Genomic DNA, 25630 nt, shown 5'->3' on the forward strand with positions numbered 1-25630 from the left:
ATAAATAGATGATCTCAGTTGTGTTTGTTCAGTTTGGTTTGCAGGTGTTGATATTTCTGAGTTGTGGTCTAGTGCTGCTAGATACGTTAGCTTCCTGTTTAATGAGAGGCTACTGTCTTGAGCACTCAAGAGCTACAAGATTCTGATCAGTATTTAGAGAACACACACAAATATGTGTTTGTGAGTTCACCTCAGACCAGCTGGTAAAAAAACCCCAAAAAACAACAAAAAAAAAAACAGGAAGTGATTGTGCAGAAGAGAAACTGTTTGGCCAGATCGGCAGACTGAAAGCATGAATGCTTCCCACCCTTTGCCCCGAACGGAACTATTTTTCAACTACGAGCCAGAAAAACCCCTCGACAGTAAACAAGCTGCAGAGCTGAATCTCGTAAATGCGCTATTCATCTCGAATCTGATGGCAACTCAAGATTAAACTCAAATTAAGAAAACATTAGAGTTACAGTTTCGATAAAACTGAAAGCATAGCCATTAATCAGGCAGTCCAACACATGGCACAATAAAAAAATTAAAAAAAAAACACCAACAAAGTTTAGACAGGAAACTTTTACAGTCATCATATAAACACATGTAGTTTGATCACGTGATGTTCAGACGTGTGTGCCTTGTTTACCGTCTTTAAGCTTACCCACAGTTCTGTGGTGCATCAGGAAAAGGGTCTTGACTTCCTTTCTGTGCGTTCTTAAGAGCTCGTGCTTCTTTTTTTATTCATATGCTTTTTCTCTTATTGTCCCTCGACTTTCTTTCTTAATGGGTTGTGTAATATACGACAGAGCAAAGTGGCTTGTCAGTACTATCAGGTCCCCATTTCTGTGGTTCAGAGAAAGCCGCTGTTTAACATCGGTTTGGCTCATTTATGCGACAGAAATCCCCACCAGTTTCACATTCAGGTAGAAAATGAAAGTTTTCTTCTTTTTTTTTTCAATCCACTAGAGAAGTCTATCACCTAGATGTGATTAAAATGTAATAAAATGTGCTGAAAAGGAGTCGTGTTTTCCAGCTGGCATAATTTAGCACATTTGGTTTTGAGTTCACCCACGTTAAAGCACGTTGTTCGCCGTCTAGTCACGATACTCAGAGCTTCTTTGCATCACTTTGACTCATAAGATTCCCCAAATGGTTTTACAGTCTGGAGCCAAAACTCTGCTGCTGCCCTTAAAGATCATCTCACGTGAGGTCAGACACAGATGAAAAGAGATTTAAATGCTACCTGTGAGTTTCGTGACTTCTCCAGACACCCAATGTAGTTTTTGTGGAACTAAAATTGAGTAAGAGATGAGAAGAGATTTGAAGATGAGCCCAGTTTGGTTGCAATAGTTGAGTAAAACATTTTAAAAAGAAGCGGAAAGAAGAGGAAACCTTACATTAAGGGTGTTGTATTTTGTATATACATTTTAATTCAATTGATTTATTTAAAGGGAACAGTGCATATTAATGAACAACATGTCACTTTTCACCTGCCAGGTCAGAGCAAAAAAAAAATAAAAAAAATAGGAAAGTTAACACAACATCAGACAGTGTACAGCAGTATGGTTCAGACAGCAATATGTAAAATTACAACATGAAAATTCACAGTACAAGAAGAAAACACATAACAACAAATAAATATAAAAACATACAGCATCAAAGATGACACATAAAATTAATGGTAACAGATCTGATTCCTCTTTAGCCAATTCACTTGTTACAGCAGCACAAGAAGAAAAGGTCAATTAGAGATATATTAAAAAATAGAAGTAGAAAAAAAGACAGAAAAAAAGCCAAAATACTATATTATGTGCACATGGTTACTATAGCTAGTACATTTTTTTTATTACAGCTGGAATTTTATTCCAAATATTATAATAATAAACATTATTTGGGGGTAGGGGATAGAATCAGAATCAGAATCAGAATCAGAATACTTTATTGATCCCTGGGGGAAATTATTAGTTGAGATAGTTGAGAGATACTGATTAGTAAATAACTGGACATGAATACATGTACAAACAAAGGCAGCATAGCTCATGATAGCACTTTTTTTAGTTATCTAGAATAAAACAGGATCCAAATTGGATTGAATTAAATAAAGGTAAGCACAATAGCATCAGGAAACTCATCTTCTTGTTCTTTGGATGCAAACATATCTATTCGGTTTAGTTTAATTTAGTATTTTTCACTTGGTTAGCCCCACCTGCAGTTTCAAGGGGGCTTTTGATGCATGTATTTCACACCCTTTGCCGTGAAATTCATGCGGTGTGTCTGAATGATCTGAAAAAGAGGAAGCGTGCTGTGAAAGGATTGGACCTAAGATTAATCTTTGAGGGAGTGCACAGGGGATTCCAGCAAAGAGGATGAGAAACTGCTCTTGCTGACTGAAAATGTTCTGTCAGGCACTGTAGGGTAGACCCGCAGACCCCTACAGTCCAGTGCTTTGCAATTAATATAAGTCCAGAGAAGTGCTGTGTCACAGGAGAAAAACAGCAGCATTAGTAACTAAAATTAGATTTTAGTAATTTATAGAAGTTTCATTTCCTAAATCTACAAAATGTCTCAATATAATTGCAGTGACTCAAAGAAATGCATTTATTTCTAAAAGTGTCTGATCTAATGCAACCAGTCAGCTTCTACCACACTGCTCTAGATGGAAAAGCTAAACATCTTAGCTCCAAGTGGAAGAACTGGCAATGACACTGTTGTACAGACATTTGAGTCGTCTGTTTCCCAGATTATTAATCTTACTAACCGCAGGGATCACCCGATTCTTCATCTCAGCTGGTGAAAATATTTCACTCTTCCAAAAATATTCAAAAACTGCAAATGTAATGCGATTCTCATCACCTCCACCTTACTTAAACTGCAGTGCTGCTTCTCATTTTAAGCATCATATCTGCAGAATATCAGCACATAATTAGTGATGAAGTCAGCATAACAAACTTCCAGTGTTTCACAGTTTAAATATGTTGACTTGCTTCTGCATGTAGCTTTTGATTGGATTTAAAATGATGAAGTCAGCTCAATGAAAAACTATATTACTTTCATTCATGTTTTCCATGGGATTAAGAAAGCATAACTTACAAATGATGAATTGAAATAACAAAATGTTGTGGGTAGTTTTGTGTTTGTTTAAAAAAAAAGTGAACATAGACAGTGGTGCAGGGAGGTTAAACTCCTTTCATATCACGGGTCATATATGACCCACTTTGAGATATGTTATTTAGAAAATGAAGTGCTATTACAACACAAAGATTTTAAGTAGTAAATGTTTAAAATTACAGAAATCTATAACTTATTTATTTTGGTGTACTATAACTGGTCACTGGCGTCCAGACTGGAGTCTGGTCCCTGCTTAAGAGGTTTCATGTCGATTGCTTTCCTCTCACTCGTTCAGTAAGTAGAGTGAAAATGTACTTGTGAGTGATGCCAACTTCAATGCGAAATGGTTGAAGTTAATCAAAAAATATTGAATTTCTAAAATTCAAAAGGGAGAAAATATCACTTAAAAGATTTGAAACAAGTTTGCACAATTTAATTTGTTTGATTAATTCAGCATTCAGGTTTGTAGAGTCATGGTTGTTACAGAGGGTGCAATGAGCAATCTCGAACACGTTTGCCGTTTACATTTGCTGTATTTCACCATTTATTCTAAACAATGACTCAGTGTTAAGCTTAGGCTCCCTTCCTTAAGATGATAATGCGATTTATGAAGATTAAAGGTGAGATGATGTGCAGAGAGGAAAAAACAAAATAACTTATCTGACGTTAACGCAGAATGGGTCGTCCATTCTCTGGAAAAAGGAAGAACCAAAAATAACATCAAAACTTAACTTGCAATGAAAGTGGAGAAAACAAAAGTGGAGGAGTACAGCTCAGGGCTTAAAGGGAAGGAAATAAAGAATTACACAGATGATGAATAATGAGATATGAAGATGGCTATTTATGAACTTTGGACAAGAAAACAACACATTAAGATCAGAGCGCAAACATAATTCATGTTGTTATTATGTGCAAGTTATTTTAGAAAGAGTCATAAAGTTACCCATGATAGGTCAGAAAGATATAATGGCATGATTTATGGTATTATTTGGTCATAAATAATTATTTTTTATACCTAAAGCCTTTTTAGAACTAATAAAAAGAAAATGTTCTGATGAAAAGAAGTATATAGTGGCTCTATAATGTAAGGGTACACACACATTTACCTTAAAAACAAAAGATCCCAACCCATCATGGTTATAGTGGAGTGAATTTGTGGCTATAAAATCGAAGTTTCCCTCCTACAAGACTCTTTCCTTCACCCTTGACCGCTGCCTGCAGTCCACTTACAGTTAATCTCTCATCAGCTGTGTAAATTCAGCTTTTCATTGCCATAGCAACCCTTAAAGATAATCATATGTTTTAACACTTCAGTGCAAGCTCCAGTTTGCTGAGGCAGGCCAGAGATCAGAATATTTAAAGACTCAGACAATGCCTAACGGTGCCAGAAGGGGGCGAGCTTAAGGTAGGCTAAGGCACAACATTTGGAAGCACACTGAACACAAGTTTCAATCACTTTCATGGCCCCATGTGTATAAAATGGAGCAGCTAGGTATGCAGAATATTTTCTCAAACTGTGGAGAGGTTTGGAGATGCCCCTTCCTGTTCCAACATGACCGCCATCACTGCACAAAGCAAGGTCTATAAAGACACAGATGAGCAAGTCTGGCTTGACTGGCCTGACCCCAACCCGACACAACACCTTTGAGTTGAATTGACGTGAAGGCAGCGAGCCGGGTTTTCTCATCCAACGTCAAAAATCCCTATAACACACTCCTGAACTTTATGGAAAGCTTTTCCTATGGATTGAGAATGGCACTTCACTCAAGTTCATATGTGTGTGTGTGTGTGAAGGCAGATGAGCTAATATCTTTTGGCAATATTTTGTAACATCTGTTTTGATAGAGCAGGTGTAATTACACAGAGGTAATTAGGGAAAGAATTTTATTTATTTAAAAAAAAAAAAAAAAAAAGCACAGGTCCACATGAAACCACTGTTGTTCCACAATTACAGATCAAACGTGTTGCTTAGTACAAGGGAATAACAACTAGACAACCTCTGATTTTAAAAACTGATGACGTAGGCTGCGAAACAAAACAGTTAAGTTCAAATACATGTTCAAACAAACTGACTTTCAAGTGAATAAAAATAATGATAGCTTGTCCATTCCAGAGAAAATTAACTGGGATTTAAGAAAGCATCAAGATTTTAGCACATTTCATACTTTTTCAATGACTGAGTCAATTTAGAGTCAGGAAAAAAAAAAAAAAAAAAGTCAAGCACAAATATCTGCATACAACACTGAATGATTAAAATGAACACTACAAATCATTAGAAAGCCGTCCATTGATAGTTTTCTACAACTATTGCCAGACAAATGTAATAATTTATAACTTTGGTTCAAAGTAACTTTGCATAAACCAATAAGTAAACTTAATATTGCAACAAAGTCAAATTACTCACTTAATAATTCAATAATCACCTGAACAGAACAAAATCTTTCCAAATTTCATACGACTTTTGTTTTGCATCACATGCAAAAGAAACACAAACCTATTTAATTGCAGCTTGCGAGTCTAAAAATGCACAAGTTTTCTGAGAATCGGTTGATTAACATGCACACAAATAACAATCAAACATCCGTGCTCTCAATTTCAAACAATTTTTAAATCACGTAAAGTAGAACACGTCCGCCAATTCAGAAAAACAAGTGCAAAAATATTTCCAATCTGTAATAACGTACATGCTTGGCTATGAGTAATAACAAAAGTAACGTATAAATTAGTTCACAGCTGAGTTGGCAGGAAAACTTCCCTCTCTGCGGCTTGCTTGTGCAGACAGAGAGACAGCAAACATAATTTCTTCCATATACTGGAAATGTTTTATTTTTATTTTTAAACCACACTTGACCTTAGGAGCTGTCACACTTACAAACTTGCTTATGAACAGCTTTACAGTAAGAAAGAACCGAAACTGAATCGCTTTGGTGAGAACCCTTTTTGTAGTGAACTGCTGAGAAATGTTTATGAGATGGAAATGTTAGGAATTATTTTGACCCTAAATAGGCCGACAATAACGGAGCACCACTTTTTACTTTCCTCAGCTGACATGTAATGGCACCAGTACAAATACCAATAAAACAAAACCTAAACCACAAGAAAACATGTCGCTTAACATTTACCAGTTTCTGGCTGCTGTAGAGATCCAGCGATGTTCAGTTGAGGGAGGTAATGCACTCGGTCAGTGTAAGTAGGTAAGACGCGACTTTGTGCCCAAGCAGTGTCGACTGAACAGTACATGTTTATTGCACAATTCACAGCGCAGGTTTTAAAAAGCCATCAGTGCAATTTCATCTTTTTTTTGTTTTTTGCCCCTTCTTATCATTTGCACCTGTCTTTGTGTAAGAGGAGCAGTGATCAAAAGGCAAAAACAAAACCCATTTCACGTTTGAGCACTAATGACTCACAAATATAAGATCTGATTTTACTGCACAGTTCTTCTGACATCTGCAATTTGCATCGGCAAACAGTAGGTAAAGCACCAGAGAGGTGATATTTTCTTGCACTACTGTATGTCCTCTCGTTGCGCAGGAACAACAGGTTAGTCAAGGGGCCAGAGGCACACTTGCTCTGTACGGGGCAGCAGCAGCAGCTCTGTCGACACTCATCTCCAGTTGTTGTACATGTAGAGGCAGCCGAAGAACAGGTTGGCAGTCAGGCTTGCAAACAGAAGCCCCGGCCATATGAGACGCTTCGCAAAATCTGGAGAGAAAAGGCAAACGTGAGCCATGAGCCCTATCATCAAACCACCTCATCTGGTTTTACATTTTGTGTCTGCGTCACAAAATACTTTCCCCCCTCCTTTAAATCAGAACAAATAGAGAAGAAGTTACAGAAACTACAATCAAGTTCATTGAATTGATTTTAATGAAGCAAAGACCCACAGGTAGCTGTGTGGTAGCAGTGTTCTTAATATTCTGTCCCTCATACATGGGATGCTGCATTAGTTCCCGTCACTTAAACTGAAATTGCTTTAAGAGGAAATCTGTTTGCAGTCACTGTAGAGATCTACAGAGATCAAAAGCAGCTTCAAATGATACACACAGACATTCTCATGTATCAGCCCAAGCAGACTGAAGTCTTTTAAAACCCAGTTAGCCAACAGGCATGATACAAATATTAAATTTTCTGACATAGATACATCCATCTCCCTGCAGGGTTGAAATCAAACTGCTTACCTTTTGGAGAACGCCTGCCCTCTGGACACTGAGTTGTAGTACCGACCAGGCAAGCAGAAGAACCTGAGGAGTTGCTTCGCTTCTCTTCCTCTTCAATCACACTATCGTCTCTTAACAAGGAGCTCAAATCTGCAAGGCCAATCAGGTAAAATCATTAAACCACAAACCAAACCATCTAAACATGTTCACAAGTCGATTTGTTTCATTGTGTGGTGGATTTGCCCCCCCCCAAAAAAGTTTATATTGCCACCTGGTGGTAGTTTCAGGAATAACAGACAAACAAAATAAGAAATATTGCCAGAAGTCTTCCTATAACAGTCAGCCTTATGTATACTTGCCATTTTGACTTTGAAAGGGTGACACATCGGGTGAAAAGCAGCCGCTGTAAACCGAAGGGGTCGGCTCAGACAGGAGATGTGATGGAGACGCAGGTGGGAACATGAGCGTGGGTTCTGGCTCTGCTGAGAAAAGCCGGAGTCTCTGGCCACCAATGTTGAGACGAGCAGGGCTGATGAGGGGACGCCGTTGTCTGGCAGAACCTGAACTGGATGTAACAGAACCAGCTACCGAAGGAGCTGGGGAGGGACCCGGGGATGATGGGCGGCTCCCAGACTTGAGCGAAAAGTAGTCTGTGCCAAAAAAGAGAGCGGTGAAAAATGTTTTCACTAAGCAACGTCTTAGTGAAAAAAGCACCGAGCTGTTGCTTACAATGAAAAACTGAACAGAGGTCACAGAATCGCCAGGACTTTCAATACCTGAAGATTGTGAATCTTTGTACTGTGAGGCTGGTCTGCTTCCACTAAACAGGTAACCAGAATCTGAAAATTAAAAAATAAATAAATGAATAAAACTTTTCACCACAAACTGATGTTTTCACTTAAATCTGCATCAGCATTTCTCATAAACGTAAAACTACACAACTTCATGCTGAGACTCAGGTTTTAGTTTATCACATTCAAAGAAAAATTGATAGTCTTCACACTAAAAATCCACAATATTAGTAAATAATTAGTGACAAATCTGTCAGATTAAGCAGCTGCAAATGGGCCGCCTACTGTAGGACCACGACTGCTCCTAAAACATACGCTTTACACTGCAAACACACATTTTTTAATTTTTGCATTTGAAATAAAATAGAGAAATTTAAGCACAGGTGTGCCAGAGATTTCTGAAAAATCCTGTCTCCATTGCATAGTGTCTAAAAAAATAATGTATATTTATGCAAACACTTCAGCATAAATGACCTCTTAGTAAGAAATGCAAATACTGTAGATACGTTTGTGTAAACAGAGGCAATATTTCAGCTGATATTCCATAAAAACTGAGCTACGTAATTAGAAACCTCATGAGCATGCAAAGTGCTACAGTGTAACTGATTGTAAAAACAAACAATTCCAAATACTAAACCCAACCTACACCTGAAGCTACTTGATTAATTTGCACAGATGTGTCGGTTCCCTTTGCTGAAATGTTATTTTTTGAGCCGTTAGACCACAGATAAACGTCAACAAGCCATTAGAAGGATTACACAGAAATATCTGTCAGCACGAGCACAAACTGAAAGGGAAAACATCCCGCGCTACCTGTCCTGGTGAGGGAGGGCATGGTGCCGAGGCACAGGGCTCTGTTGAGACGCCCGGGCAGAGAGGAGGGGGAAGCCTTCCGCTCGTGACGACCGTGGTGGCGGTTGATGAGCTGGGAGAGGTTAGGGGGCGGAGTGGGGATGAAAGTGTCCGCCACATCGGTGGAGCTCAAAGGAGGGACTGTGGAGCTTCCTGCAAGGTATCTGCAACACAAGAGCAACGGAATGGTCTACTACCTGAAATTAAAGTTGTAACACAGCAGCAAAAACATACAAATACTTACATACAGAAAGTCTAACATAATACTTCTGAGGAGAGGAAATTGGGTACTGATAGAGCAAATAGTGTAAACACAATTAAGAATTTTACCTGCTTACCACAATTAAACATATGCTGATTTAAAGACCAAGTGCGAGAAGAAAACTGGGGACACACTTAGAAATGAGTTCTGACAACCCCTTAATGTCAGCACTAATGGAGGCAGGCTACGACAAGGCTGTCGCTGAAACGCTGCAGCAGCTGTGTGACAGCACGCAGCAGCTGACGGGGAGAGACGAGAGAAACGCTTCACACACTCATGGGTCCACACAGAGCAGCGACATAAAGCTTCTTTGTATAATCAGGTCACTTCTGATTATTTCCACTGCCTCCAAAGTTGAGTAATAAAGTTTTACAGACTGGAAAGAGACATGCAGAAGGAGACAGGATGCTGGTGGAAAAACAAGCAGAAGACAATTCCTTTTATCAGTCGTTTATTATATTCCATGTACAGCAAGCATTACCACAAAGCCTCCGAAATGGAGCACATCATTAAAAGCAAGATACCCAAATGAACCATTTAAGCACCCAAAACGCAAAGTGTTTCATCGAGCATGTTGCAGGAAACCTTTGAGCAGGGATGGAGCTCCTTTCTGAGGCTGTTACAGGATATATAAACACATCGTCGGTGATCAAACTGTGATAAACTGTAAAAAAGTATCAAGATTTCGCATAACAACGGGTCCTTTTTTAAAAAAGTACCAAGTGTTTCTCCAACAGACGCTACTAAAATATTTAGATAAACATACTTGGGATAAATAGTAACAGTAGTATAATAATGAAGTACAATAATTTGTCACATATAGTAGCTTAATTCTACAGTTAACACTTTGAACATAGTGCTTCTAGAGCTAGACACTTGACACAAAGAGGTCTACAGTCATACAGCTCATCAGGTAGAAACAGGAGTTCTCTAAAAAAAATAACACGCAGAAATAGAAACACTCAAACCAGACATTATGCAAATATCATTTAAAAAACATGCAAACCAAACGGTAAAAATACTTTCTTTCTTACCCTTAGTACACACAATGGTCCAAATACAGGGTGTAGCAAGACGAATCATTCAGTTTCAAAAGGATTTATTTATTTATCGTTTTAAATATTGGACATAAAAGCTTGTGGTAAATTTTAAACTACATGGCTGAATATAAAATTTTTTACATACAATGTTGTCCTTAATTTGGCCCCCCTCTGGACGCATGGCACATGTCCAAACGATAGTCAAACTCCCATATTTGTATGAGCATGTCTGGGGCCACTGCAGCTGCTGGTGCTACCAGCGACCGCATTAAAACCGACAAGCCCCGTCTTTTTAACGGTATGCGTTTCGGCCGCAGGATTAAAGCGCTTTGAATTCGTGATGGTTCTTTTTGATACACCCTGTACGTCACACAACTAACCAATACAGCTTGTTTTGTTCTGTGATGAACGTTACTTTTGAGTTTAAGATGCAGTTTGTCACATGCGGCAGTTCAAAAAACAAAACAAAAAAAGCCTTCAAGTCGTTAGCAATTAACGTCACAGTATAAACAGCCAGTATGACTTTTTTTTCCTTCTTTTTAAAAACTGCGGCACTATACAGCATTGCATTGTGCTTTTTTGATGTATATCAGGTGTGAAAAGTCACACAAGTTCATAACTTGATCAATCATCTACCATCTTAGACTCAAAGCATGTGAAGTCTACTACACCACAGGCGCTGGTTTGACAACATAAATCTCTCAACAGAACAGCGCAACACAGTTTAAACCCACAGTTACAACACTACAAAACTGATGAGCAATCACAATCTAAGCACCTTGTCTCCCATTATTTTGTAACACCTTCTCACATCAGAGTAAAATAAATACCCCCTACATCCAACACAAGTAAAACATAACTATGAAACTCAAACAAGTTAGATGAAATGTTAGCACGTGCACTTAAAACGGTCATTAGTGTTTATCACATATCAACTTGTTAAAATACTGGCAAAGGTAGCATTAGTTATAATGGAAGCTAATACGGTTGTGAGTGATGTAAGGTCGTCATTTTAGCTGTAAATCGCCTCATTTAGAGCTTGTGCAGGACAATTTAAGATTGATCCTGAGAAAAGACTCCAAGATGTTGCTGAGTGGAGCACCGATTAAAAATGAAAGAGGGGGGGGGGGCACCAGGAACTGATGCTTACACAAGATACCTCAAATGCTGAAACAAGCCAAGTACCTGTCAGGTAGTCACCTACAGGCTATTTTGAACTTGAGTTTTGAGCCCACAGCTAAAAGCATCAAAATATGACACAAAGAAGTACACATAAATACTCTCCAAAACCATTGAACACTTTGCATATGCAGCTCTTTATCATGCTGCACCATCAGAGGCCTCTGATGGGCTCTGATCATTCCTCGATGTCACAATGAGCCCAAACATACAGCCGGATACACACACACACACAAACCTGTTCAACGGTCTGGGTATTTCAGAAACTGCTAATATACTGGGATATTCCAATATAACCATTACAGAGAATGGTGTGAAAAAGAGAAAATGCCCAGTGAGTGCCAGGTCTCTGGGTGAAAAAGCTTTGTTGAACCCCAGAAATCAGAGATCAATGACCATAATTCTTCAAGCTGATAGGAAGGGAGCAGCGACCAAAACAACAATTTGTTAAAACCAAGGTATGTAGAAGAGCATCTCTAAATGCAAAACCCACTGAACCTTGAAGCAGATGGGCTACAGCATCTCTGATCTCCAACAGCTAAGAAACGTAAACTGAGGCTACGATTCGCATGGGCTCACTTTTTTGGTACCTACTTGACCAGTATTCCAAGCGACCAGGGTTCTGAGGCGATCTGAAAATGTGATTTAAACAGACTGCATACCACTGATCAGCTAGTCAGTGGTGTCACATGATGAGTCAGGAGAGAATCTCCTTCACGGAATTGAAAACCGCCATTTTTGTAACCTGGAAACAAGGGAAACGACAGAGAAACAACACCACGGTCCCAGAGCCTGACAAAAAAGCCACAGGCCGAGCAGCAGGTATCACATCGCCTCGACATCCACCTTTGTTATGTCGCATATAAATGATGTCATGGGATGTTCCACCGCGTTGCTATAACGACCTCAACCATATTAGCTGGTACTCTTTAGTAATGAAGAACGAGTCGTGCCAAGTCGAGTAGGAAGTAATGGAAAAAGGCCTAATACTAAATGTATTCATGATCTGCATGTTTGATTTGGCCAAGATTTTATGCTGGATGTCAATCCCTTTATGGCCAGTGTCGCCATCTTAACAGACCACGTCAAAAAGTTCAAATAATCTCAAACTTGTTTCTTGAACATGACGGCGAGTTCACTGCACTCAAATGACTTCCATAGTCACCAGAGCTCAATCCAATAGAGTACCTTTGGGATGAGGTGAAACGGGAGATTGTGTGAGGTTATCATATCAATATGGACCAAAATCTCTGAGGAAAGTTTCCAGCACCTCTTAAATCTGTTTTGAAGAATTAACATGGATCTGAAGGCAAAAGGGGGTCCAACTGGTACTAGCAATCAGTAAGTAACGAAGCGACCAGTAAGAGTATCTAAAACTCAAGACAACGCAAGGAGCCCTGCTGATGAATGAATAACCACCGGAGAGAACCGATTTTAATACTGGACTCAGTGTTAAGTGAGACAAGTAACAAAGGCAATCTACAGAAGAACTGATAAGTTCTCAAAGAAGCTTTAAGAAACAAACAACCGATCTGCCAAGTACACTGAGAAACTTCATGCTACTGTCTCAAGGTGAACTAATGCCACTGCAAGGCCAAATATTGGCCAATTCTGCATGATACAGTTCAAAGAAAATGTGTATTTGCAAAAATTGCTTAAAGTCAAGATCATGCAACTTCAGACGAATACTGAATGTTCTAAAAGTAAATCAAAAGGGTACAAGGTCACAACAATAATGGAGACAGGAGAAAAACTGCAGAATTTGGGAATAACAAACTCGGGCAGCTAAATACTTAAACCATTGTAAAATAAATAAATGAATAAATAAACAAACTACAATAGTAAATGTCGATTAAAATTCGCAGATTTTGCAGGCATGCAAATTTTCTGTCAGCTAACATCACTACACATCATGCTCCACGTCACCTCCTGGTGCTGCCAAAGACATGAGGTAAAAACACCAGAACAGGCTGCATTAGAAAATATCCAACGCCAATAAAAATTGTAGGTGATGTGAAGCGATAGAGAAAGAGTGTGATTACGCAAATACCACATCTTATGTGTGGTATAAAGTGTTTACACAAATTAGTATTTCATGCAGTGAGTTGTAGTTAGAAGCCCCACAGCTTTAACAGTGTTAAACGAGTACATTCAAAACAATCTAGTAAAGTGTAAAGCAGTTAATAGTAGCTAAAACCAAAAATGTTAATAACCCAATATACTGGTTGCAAAAATGAGCTTATTTAAACATCATTTTTTTCACATATATGGTGCAGTAATAATGATGCTAAATACATAATCAGTCATTTGAATAGAGAACACCAATAGGTTGAAATGTCAGAAGGTCCTGTAAAGTTTACTTGTTAACCTTCTTAGGACTTTATAACTGATAATAATTAGAGTAAGCTTATAAATAATACCTTTATGATATTATGATTACTGAAATGTTTCCTCATTGCTTCTCTCAGTGAATAGATAAAAAACAATGACAATAACAATTATTCAAAGCAGAAGGACAAAGCACTACCATGAGGTAACAATATTATCTGATGCAAAATTGTTTTAACTGCCAAAAATTGATGCATCAAGCACCTGCTCAGCACGTGGCTGTGTGGCTGAAGGTGGGATTTGGTAAGGAGAAGGGACTAGCTTCAGGTCGTGTGCCATATCTGGAGATTATCATTCACATGTCAGAACATCACAGTCATTCTCACACAGAGCTGGAAGATTGAAGGTTTAAAAACAGACAGTGACAGAAATGAAAAGAAATGACAACATTAAAAATACACCAATAACACTTGTTAGATTGATGCTTTTTGATCCGATGCTTATGAATGCGAAGCATTCATGGAAAGACGGCATGTTTTTGTATAATCCACGGTTTCAAATACAATGTGAACATTACTGCTCAGGTTCTGACCTTCGGTATCTGGCTCTCCGTGCGCCCAGCGGTTTACGAGTTGCCACGGCAGCAGCAAAGCTGACGAGGCAACAGAGGGAGACGCCAACAAGCTTCGTTGTGTACATCCAGCTCAAGGCATCAGTCATGTAGCTCTCGGCCATGTAGAGGCACAGGATGAAGAACCACAGGACAGAGGCTACAGCATCAATTCTCCTCAACCTGAAATGCAGCAAGATTAGTTTTTTTGTTTTAATTAAACTGGGAACTATGAACAGTCCATCCAAAGGCAAATAAAATGGTGGCTGCTTACCTTGCAGGTCCAGCTAAGAAGATACCAGTGAGACAAGTTAAGAGGCCAACAGAGACTACAGCCAGCTGGTTGTCCTTCCCATGCTGCCACGCAAGCTCGGCATTTTCTATGGCCTTGTCTGGGATCAGCTCCAGGAGACTCTGCCACACAGGCGACACTCTGCTGCTGTTATCAGTGTGGGTAGACTCATTGTGGACTTGAGGCTTTGGAGGAACAACCCCACCACTTAATGTCTGCGAGCCATCAGGTGACGAAGGCTGGTCTGGCAATTCACAGAAAATTGTGGCAGCAAGGAAAGCACATATTAGGAAGGCAAGGGCCCGCAAGAGTACGACTCCCATGGGAGAGGACAGGGACTGGGCACTCTGCAGGAGGACAAAAACAAACCAAACAAAGAAAACAAAAAAAAAAAAAAAAACAGGCTCTTATTGTGACATTTTCACAGCATACTGAAATTAATAGCATACAATGTCAACATAGTGTTAATAAAGTCTACAACAGGGGTCTGAATGCCAATTAAACGAACTGAAAGCACTGTTAGTTATAGTTCAGTGCTTTACCAAGAAACGGGTAACAGGACTGCACCACATTAATGAATCACTAGTGTGAATAAGAAAGTCAAAGTTTAATGCACTCCATTAAAGCCACAGCAGTGGTTAAATATCGTTCACTCGTATCCTCACACAACCTGAAATTAGACATGACGCCTAACGTCACAGATCACACTGGAGCAGAAGCGGTAACAATTGATTAATCACTTTAAACGCTGAAAAGCAGGACTTGACTGTGTCAAAGCGCTAATCCTTATCAGCAGACCCATGAAAACAAGAAACCTGTTGATCGCTTCACTGTTTGAACACTTGCCTATTTTGTTTGAGTAGGTCAAAGAGGATCCGAATGCACACTAAATAGCTACTGATAAGGCATTATGTCATTAGGTGTAACAACAAAGAGCAAAAGGATGAAAGTTTCCCTCTTACATTTCAAGATGAACAAATTATGTTAAACATGAAAAAGCAACAAGATGGTATCACAGAAAAAAAAAGTTAAAATTAAGGCAGTTTCCTGCTCGTCTCAGCTAAAATAATCATGTTATTTAGTATCTGGCTAAAGGTCAAACACCCTGCATGCTACAGCATTTGGTCATTTAGTGTCTTTTATGTGTGATTTTTTTTTTATTAAATAATTCACAATATTGCCTGATTGGGTGAGATTGGGTTGCACTGACCTTTACAAAGCCCATGTCTGACTCCCGGGTGCGCCGCAGCTGATTATTAAGAAGCACCGTACGAAGCTGGCGGTTCTGATATTTAATGTAGTACTCCACTGCTGTCTGACATGGCCTGCATAACTTATAAGTCTGCTCCAGGTGATGCTTGTAGGCTTCAATTTCCTCATCGTAGTTCTCCTACGGGAGAAAGAAACGGCATTTGGTGTTATTCTTCAGAACAGCATGTTGGGCAATACTATGATGTGACAGAAACAAAGTGCATACATCATCCCTCGGGATATATGAGGCCAACTGTTTGATCTTTGCAGACTGGTTGTTATTACACTTCCGACAAAGCAGCATCTGACAGTTGACCCACTGCAGAGTCTTAGGTGTCTCCGATGAAGGAAGGCTTCCAGATATGCCATGATTTAGATGCTCCATGTACTGAGCAGGAATGGGCTTGTTGTAGTCCCCATTCTGAAAACACAGACAGTTTTAAAAAAATGTATATGCGTTAGAGAAAAAGAATTACCACACTTAAGAAACAAGTTACATAGTGTATAACACTTACCTCCTGGAAGCCATTGTACTGGTCACAATTGGGGCAATCCCAGCAGTTCCTGTTCCCATAGGGCACAACTGTGTTCTGATTACAGAACCAGCAGTTAACACTTGCATGGGTGGGCTTCTTTCTGTAAGCAACAAGGTAAATCCAGCGTGTTATTCAGTGGCAACCGCTGCTGTTCAGTTATGCAAAAATACTTAACCTAGCCTGAGACATCTGAATATGCCCATTGTATTGATGTCACGTGACATAAATACTAACTGTAAACATCAAACGGGGTTAGCTAAAGTTGGACTCACAAAACTGCAAAGCATCAAGTTAGTTAGCGGCACAGCTGCTCTTAAAGTGAGCGCCCGGGCTAGCGTAAATACACAGATCTCTCCAGAGGAGCAATAGGAGCAGGACAGGAAGCACTATTTCTTTAATGTCACAATTAAAAAAAATCAACTGGTGTGTTTCTTTTATTCCACACACATTAACTTGTGCTAGCGTGAATGTAGCGTTAGCTACAAACACACCGCCGCGGTGCCAGAAGTCGGAGAAGTTACCTGGTGGCAATTTTATATATGAGCGCTCCGCCGGCGACAAACGCCGTAGCTCCGACTCCGCTGTACATTAATTCGGGGTATTCCAGCAGAAGCTTGCTAAGCGTCTCCATCTTTTTTCGCAAAAACATTACACGTAGTGTTTTAAGATTGCAAAACACGGCGCGAGCGCGCACGCGGCAAACGATTCCTTTTGTTCACGCCCCTGTAACGGAAACGGAAAGTACGTCAATACCTGGACGCATTCCAATAGGGTTCATTAAATCCTTGCTGTCCACTCTAACGCTTACGATGCTGCTTTTCATTTGCGCCCAATAACACATTTTGGTGGCGGTGTTTATTAAAGTAAAACAAATTAAAAATGAAAGAAACTAAGCATGTTTTTCCTCGACGGTAAGTAAATAGCTGTGCAGAGGATACATGCTATGATCTTGTTGGAATGCGGGACAGGGTATTAACCCAGATTAAAAAGCGTGTTCGGGACAAAAAACTTTATTAACTGTTATTGTTATTGGCTTCCGAACTTTTCTTAGAAATATCAGGTTTTCCTATATTTCCTCAGTATCAAAGTACTTCCGCTTGAAAAAGTTTCCATCACTTTACACAAGTAAAAACCTTCAATACTTAGAAACAGTTTAAACAAAGCATACAGGTCTGTGAAATATTACAGCTAATATCCATTTTAAAACCTGCATTTTCAGGTAGCCTCGCTTAAAATGTATCAAGTCTTCTACAATAATCATCATCATCATCATTAATAAATGAATAATAATGATAACAAATTGGAGAGGGTGAAGTTTCTGATGCAAAAATAACTTTATTTGAACAAACGTGATGTATTTTACATCAAACAAACATTCACAATCGAATGAGAAAACGGGTCAGTGCTTGAATGTCATTCATCTTTTATAGCAGCTCACACATTTGGATAAATCCGGAGAAAACAAATAAATAACGTTACAGCAAACGTACAGGCCTATTCAAAATTATATACCAATATAAAAAAACAGAGAAAAAGAACAAAAGTTTGCTTATTTGTAAGCCTATAACCCGCAGTAAAAAAAAAAATTACAAAATAAAAATGCAAACCTCAAACCTCAGACCCTTAGATCAGCTGTCTTCCTGCCGTTCACACTTGATGGGGGCAAGTTTGAAATAAAATGACATGGTATATGGTAGACCTGCCGTCTGTAATTCTTACAAAAACCCAAACTTTATAAAAACTGTACAAAATCTATACAAACAAAATCATCAACAGCATTATTTATAACAGACATATGAAACTGCCAAACTAAACCAAGTACCTGACAAACCAGTGACAGCCGAACTGAAATGGTGAGAGGCGAACTCAGATGTGAACTTGCCATCAAAGCACAAAATAACTCAAAAGTCCTACTGGTCCATTAAATAAGCCAGGGCTGGGTCCGCTGGCCTGCCGTAGGAGGTGAACTGCTGGTAGCTGCAAGCCACGGAAACGGTGCCTCCATCCGGGCTCATCGGTTGGGTCACCCCGCCGTAAGGATACCCGTTGTGGGGGACCAGCACGGGCGGGTGGCGGCGGTAAGCGCCGTAGTGAGGATGGTGAAAGTGGGGAGGAGGGGTGCAGTAGGAGGTCATGGAGGTGCCCGGGGACACGCTGCGGCTGTGTCCCGTGCTGACCGTAGCTGACGCATATCCCGTCGGTGGGGTCGAGCCGGGCTGGCACATGCTCCAGGAGCTGCTCACGTAAGGCTGCAGGTAGAGCGACTCAGAGTACTCCACGGGATTCCCGCCCAGGTAAGGCACACTCGGGGGTCTGTAGGGTCTCCGCACCCTCCTCCGCCGTCGGTAGTTTCCCTTCTCAAACATGTCCTGAAATGCGGGGTCCAGCATCCAGTAGTTGCCCTTTCTGTCCCCTCCGCTGTCCCTGGGCACCTTGACGAAGCACTCGTTGAGAGACAAATTGTGTCTTATGCTGTTTTGCCAACCTTTCTTGTTCCTCTCGTAGTAGGGGAACTTGGACACTATATACTGATAGATCCCGCTCAGAGTCTGTCTCTTGTTCTCGCTGTCCTTGATGGCCATGGCGATGAGAGCCACGTATGAATACGGCGGCTTCTCCAGCTGTCCGGTCTCCTGCGCACCTTTAGGCTCACAAGGGGGCGAGTTTGAGCCGATGTCCAGAATCTGCGCACCTTGGGGGGACTTCTCTGCATCCATGACTCAGGTAAGCTATCGGTTTGTTTGTGGGTCCGGCTGCGACTGCTATCTGCCCGGTAAGCAAGGCAGCTCTATGATTGTGTCTGCAGGTGCACACGGACACATACACACACTCCTCCCACAGGTACCGCGCAGCTGTTGTTGCCAGCTTTGATCTCACCGGGTTTCTCACACTGTTTATGCCATTGTGTGTGAAACCGTGGAGGCTGTTTAGGTTGAAGCAGGGGTCAAGAGGCTGTGTTTTAACTTCAGTCAAAAATATTCCCCCTTTTGAAGCGGGGCGATCAAAGACTTATTTAGGTGTACTGAGTTTACGTGAGTGACAAGTAATGTTCTAACACACAGCAATCCTAAAATCTTATCTACATCTGATCTCCACGACCTTAGGAAAGGCAACAGGTGGGAAAACATATGTAATATTAAACTGTAGATTTGATCTTCCCTAAACTAACAACTCAAGAAAGCTGTTTATATATGACATTTTGCTAAAAGCAATGCTCTTCACATAGTTTTACTATTTTATTTGAACTTGTCGAAGACGTTAAAGCATGCTGCACAATAATGACAAAATGTACTATTAAAATAAGTCTTAACAGCAGCACAAACGTGCACACATTTGCATTGATCTGTGATCTGTTACAGTCAGCTGCCTTTTTACAGTTTTACACATTGTTTCAGCTCTGAGACACGTGGTGGTTGGGGCTTTCCAGCTCCTAATGTTGCTACAAGCACAGAGGTACTAGCAGCACAGGTATCAGAGCTCAGCATACCACCCACATACAGTGAGGCATGAACAGCAGGCCTGTCTGTCCGCTGAGGACAGTAGATAATGATCACCTACTCTCACCAGACAGTCTGTCTCCCCTGAACTGATAGGGAAACACTGATCTCAATAGGAGAGCAACCAGTGGAAAGAAAACTAGTATGTGTTTGCAGAGGATTTGAGGGTATTTCAGTTGGCTTCTGTTGTTACTGTAAATCTATTAATATTTAATGAATGGTGCTTTCACCATTATATTTGTTTAATAAAGTTAAGTACACTCATATAATATTTTGATTATTTATACTGTCTAAAATGTGCTTTTAACTCTCATAGTGCATATAAACACAACACATCTGAAGTTTTCTATTAAAAGTTATGAAAATATGTATTACACTGAGCAAGTCTGCAGGTCAGGGCACCATATACTGTAAACGACATTTTGCACCAGATAGTTTGCATGTATGTGATCGAATATGAGTGCAATCGATTGTTTTCTGTGCAATGGTCCACACTTATTTTTTAATAGTTTACTTGGAAAATGTTAAAAAGGTGCAGTGATTTATTTAATCATGTGAAAACATACATGGAAATACAGTTTCAAAGGGGGAAAAACAGAGTTTGTATATATTTCTAAAAAGCATTCAACAAAGTCTGAACTCTCTTAGGAAAGATTTCTTGTAATTTCTTGATGTACTCTAAATAAGTAGTTCTCCAAGTTTCTTAAGGGATATTTCATTAGTTCTCTTCTTTGTTCTGTTCTCTGTTGGGATGATTCCACATTGCTTTAATAATTTTGAGGTTTGATAGACTTCTGTTGTGTTTTTGAACCAGGTTTGCTTTAACTGCAGTGGCAATGACTTTGGGGTAATTTCGGGGCTGAAATATGAGGTCGATATCGATCAGAGGCTTTTGAGATAGTACTGCATGGTGCATCAAAATCTGACTTTTCTTCATTTATATTTTCATCAGTTTTGACACGACTCCAAAACCACTGACAGAGCCTCCACCCTGTTTTAAAGACGCCTTTAGACACTTGCTGTTGTGTTTCTCTCCTGACCTCCTCAGTACACGTTGATGATAATTTGAGCCAGAAGTTTTAAATTTAGATTAATCACAAGACATGTTGCTACTGATTTTTAGTCCAGTTCTTGTGTAATTTGGCATACCAAAGCCCTTTGCCTTCTTGACAGCCACCCTTCCACTGAGACTATTTCTGATGAGTTTTTAGTGAACAGTAGAGGGATTAAATGAAGGGTCAGATGTAGGTCATGTATCAGGTCTTTGCTAGACCTATTTTTAGCTGTTAAGGACATGACTTTCAGATACTGTTAATCTGCTGTAGATAGTTTTTTTAGGCCTGCCACTGGAAAACTATTGCTTAAAGAATGACAACAGTCTGGATCCCCAGAAGCAAAATAGTAAAACTACTACCATTGATAATAATAATAATAATAATAATAATAATAATAATAATAATAATAATAATAATAATAATAATAATAATAATAATAATAATAATAATATTCAGGAAAAATGAGCTTAGAATATTCTACACCGTTATCAGTTTTTCTCACACCTGGAAGTAATGTTTTTCAGATGCATTCTCAGTGTTGGAAATACTCCTTGTAGTTTAGGCAAGGTAGCTGCATGGATATATTGCGGAGGAGATAACAGGCATGACTCACAAGCAGTGAATAAACCAGAATGTTAGCTGCTCGCTACTCAGTTTGACCGTAGCTTTAATCTGACATCATACAGACTTTCATTATTGCATATGCGGTCTTCAGAAATGTGTAGAAAAATTCAAAATTCAGGGCTCTGTGAAAGTAGCTTAATCATATATTTTTTGACAAAATTAAAGAAATCCCCTCAAGGCAATTTTGAGGTGTCGACAGAATGGAGTAATGGAAAACTAATAATTATTGTGCCCTGGGCAGAGATGTAAAAACGTCAAAGGGAAATTAGATTGCCTACTGTGCATTTTCTCAGAGAAAAAGATAGATTTACTTCCTGATGTTACATGAGTGAAGACAGGCGCCAGGCTAAACACAATCTGTGTACCTGAAACTATCTGAGATTAAAGAAGAATGCAACAAAACTGCCAAAAACAAAGATCATGAACACTACTCTCAGTTCTGACCCAGAACAATAACAGAGGCAAAAATGGTTTAAGGCTGCACCAGAGAACTGCAACCATGTTTGCAAGTGTTAAACAGCCTTCAGATTTAAAGTAATATGCTGAAGTTGACTTTAAAATGAGATTGTTGCAGTCTGTTCCAACCATACTTCTTCATTTAAAGTGTTGGTGTTTCACAATAGATTATGATTCCTGTGCAGAGTACTTTCACTTTTTCACAATTCAGCTCTCTTGAAGATACAAATAGATATTAAGAGTTTATTGGGGTATTAGATAACGTCTTCCTGTAAGCCAATTCAGCAACTTTTACTATGACTTTCTAATAAACAATAAATACATGCATCAGTCAACAAAGTAGTAACAGCTATAAAAAAAATTTAAATAAATAATACCATCATTAATGTACCATTCACGTATGGGTGCAGAAGCATTACTTTAGGATGGAAAGCAACTAAGCAGATTTAATGAAGTCCAAAAGAAATTTTTTTATTATTATGTTTTCCTACGGTCTATTTCATTCTCATGAGCCTGATATTTCATCTAACCCACGACAGAGTTTCTTTAAATATGTGAGAAATTAAATCGAGGATGAACTGGTTTGAATTCGGTGGTAATAGATGAAGGTTACTGTGACCACCATGAAACACATTTCCATGCTACGTGCAGCAGTTAGCACTGTTGCCCAAACGCAAGAAGGTCCTGAGTTCAAATCTACTAACAGTCTGGGGTTTTTCTGTGTGGAATTTCCATGTTCTCTCCAGGAACTTGTTTCCACAGTTAGCGTGAGTTAAATTCTAAATTGACTCCAGATATGAACGTGTGCAATGGTGGCACTTAGTACTCTTGCCCTGTGGGATTGGTTCAAGCTACGCGCTGCTAGTTATGTCAAAGTTCCACACAAATGTCTAATAGGATAAAGTGACCAGTATATCCCAAAGGCAAATTTAATTGTGACATAATGATTTGAGGAACAGAAGGACAGACTGATCATATTTCTAATTTCGTTGGATGTATGGCCCTTCCCAAAGCCTCAGTGTCACTTCTGTCTAAAATTTGCCTAAAAGCAGAGTCCATGCCAACAAACCAACTAATTTAAATCAACTCTACCAATTATTCCAAGAAGAATAGTCAAATATCAAGCGAGTGTTATACAAGAAGCTTGTTGATGGGTGCCAAATGTGTCAGAGTCCATGTGTAACTTACTAAGGAACATTTAACCCAGTATTAGTATACTTTTCATCCTGTGTGGATTAGAGAAAATCCAAAATAAATTCAAAACCTTTTCACCCAGTTGTTGTTTTCTAAAGTCACTAAAGTTGTATTATGTACAGTCTTTCCACTCTCATAAAAGAAGAGTTCAATTAAGTTATTAAAACCTACAAATCACTATAAAATTCATGCCCATGATGACTGTCTGAAAACTTCTGACCACGACTGTATATGAGTCCAGACCAATATGGATGTAAACTGTAATTTGATTGATTAGTCTGTAAGCTCACTGAGAGGAGTTAAAGTTTTGTAATATAAATAAGATGCATATTTTAATAATCTAAGAAAAGCTAGTCTTTCTCATTTGTGCTTGAAATTTCTTTCCTGGAGATCAGCAATGCAACAATAAAGAAAAGTCAAAGTCAAAGCAGTAAAGTGTTCGGAGCACTTTTACATCGAAGCATTGCTCAGTAGAATGCTTCTGCCACACCGGTTTTTGGCAAGCTACTGTACCAGTTGCCAGGACAGGTACTTGAAAGAAAAACAGAGACTTTTCACCTTGCTACAATCAGGAACTCCCCTGCAGTCATACCATGAATACCTTTTATGCATAGACAGTGGCTACAGAACTGTACTAGTCCAGAAAACCAAACTCTCGTAACAGATCAGGTGGCTCAACACCTTTCCTCCTGTTCTTCCTGCATGCTGACATGGGTATAAAGATTGATTGACACATGGTACAATGCTGTATCTGCTAAGAGGCTAAAAAAGGTCTGAACCTGCTCAGGTTTGTGAAACACGATACTCAGACGTTTATAAGTGAGATGAGTGATGTTCAGTTACCCACGTTTTCCCACCACTACACTTCTCATGCTGCCATCACTATTCATTCATTTTTACATACTTTAACCATCAATGCACAATAACGAATTTGCTTTGGGCTATGCACTGTCTAGATAACCCTGCACACCAGACCGCTTTTTCACACCTGATGTTTTTGGTTTGCAATAGTAGGAAAAACACAGATGTTACTCGCATTAACGATCGCTCTGGGTGTCTGCTGACAGAGTGACAGTGAGCCAGGTGAAGACCATGCCCCGAAACGAATTAATTAGTTAGTTTTCATTACAAAAATGAGAATAGCTTTAGTTTCCATTAATAACTGACTTGTGAGTAATTCATAACCATAACACAGCACAAGGGGCTGACCACTAAACTGTGTGGAGAAAATAATGAGTGTTACGCATGTCTATATTTGAGTACAGTGGGAAGAGCAGTTTGGAAGTGACTTGTCATTGGGGCACCTGCAAAGGTGCATCAGTGATGAAAGGAAATAACTGCATGTGTTGAGGCTTCTGTCTGAACACAAGCACATATGGTAAACTGCAGCCTGCTCCTTTAGTAGTCATTTCAGGCACCACTCCCAGACCTTCCTAATCCGCGGATTACAAGATGCCTGACTTTGCTCTGGTAGTGACAGACCAGACAATGTTGGCTCTCAAACAAACCAAAAAGTCAACATTTTTTCAAAACTAATCAGATTCAACAGTGCTAAATCAAATGCTAAATCACAAATGTAATACCACGTGAAACACTGATAATCCTCTGTGTTTACAGAATGGCTGTATGTGTCACATGACAGGTGATAATTACCATCATGTCTTTTGCTTGTCTGCTATTGCTTTTTGGCTACATTCTCACACCAGGAGTGGCGTGCTCTCAGACGGGTTACACCACTTCCCCGTTCAGTTCACGCTACCACTGACCTGTACCACCTCCCAGAGTACATTGCTCTGTGGGGTTCTACATGACTGCCCGACAGCCAGCCCTGTGCCAGTCTGGTCCTGCAGCCCACATCTCCAGCAAACCACTCCCAACTCGAACCAACACTACTGAGGTATAAGTGAATGCCAGTGTTCTTGGTTGTTAAACATATACATATATTTAAATCCATGATTTACTCTGGCAGGTAATCTGGCAAATTTCTTTCACATTTTCTTTGTCGTTTGTATCCCTTGGCTTCAGGTCTACAGCTAAATTAACCTTCTCCAAAAGTTGATTCTGTTCATCTGGACGTAGCGTTTTGTGGGAGAAACGTTTCGTCACTCATCCAAGTGACTTCTTCAGTCTTAGCTGACTGCAGGTTTCTGACCTCCCAGCCCATTGTACCCTCAGTGGGCTGGTTTCAGTCATTATGCAAATGTACTGTTTATAAGATTCGGGGAAACCTGCAGTCAGCTGAGACTGAAGAAGTCACTTGGATGAGTGACGAAACGTTTCTCCCACAAAAAGCTACGTCCAGATGAACAGAACTTTTGGAGATTTACTTTCCTGGATGATTGAGAATGCATCAAGACTAACCTTGTTGAACTCTCATGTCAGATATTACAATAAGAACTCTGCCAAGACAAAG

At 39.6% G+C, this 25630-nt stretch overlaps 2 protein-coding genes and 1 long non-coding RNA gene across 3 annotated transcripts in view; 1 reads left to right on the forward strand and 2 right to left on the reverse strand.

Moving 5' to 3' along the window:
• The window catches only part of LOC145423253 (uncharacterized), a 31599-nt gene extending 23834 nt beyond the window's left edge, over positions 1 to 7765 (forward strand). The window contains exons 3-4 of the long non-coding RNA XR_013904342.1: positions 7251 to 7416; positions 7627 to 7765. This is a non-coding gene — a long non-coding RNA (uncharacterized LOC145423253). The remainder of the gene's footprint in view (positions 1 to 7250; positions 7417 to 7626) is intronic.
• On the reverse strand, positions 4961 to 17277 carry tmem201 (transmembrane protein 201). Its single transcript, XM_026153129.2, has 11 exons — positions 16913 to 17277; positions 16371 to 16491; positions 16082 to 16276; positions 15815 to 15994; positions 14587 to 14951; positions 14295 to 14495; positions 8855 to 9057; positions 8027 to 8089; positions 7610 to 7900; positions 7272 to 7400; positions 4961 to 6795 (listed from the first exon to the last, which is right to left on the reverse strand). Exons 1-11 carry the CDS (start codon positions 17038 to 17040, stop codon positions 6698 to 6700), a joined length of 1974 nt encoding a protein of 657 aa, XP_026008914.1. The 5' UTR covers positions 17041 to 17277; the 3' UTR covers positions 4961 to 6697.
• Positions 17278 to 17706: 429 nt separating this feature from the next.
• foxl2l (forkhead box L2-like) lies at positions 17707 to 19217 on the reverse strand. Its single transcript, XM_026153130.2, has one exon. The coding sequence runs from the start codon at positions 19106 to 19108 to the stop codon at positions 18302 to 18304; it is 807 nt and encodes a 268-aa protein (XP_026008915.1). The 5' UTR covers positions 19109 to 19217; the 3' UTR covers positions 17707 to 18301.
• Between the last annotated feature and the right edge of the window lie 6413 nt (positions 19218 to 25630).

This window comes from Astatotilapia calliptera, chromosome 20, assembly GCF_964374335.1.
Source record: "Astatotilapia calliptera chromosome 20, fAstCal68.1, whole genome shotgun sequence".
NCBI classification, from domain to species: domain Eukaryota; kingdom Metazoa; phylum Chordata; class Actinopteri; order Cichliformes; family Cichlidae; genus Astatotilapia; species Astatotilapia calliptera.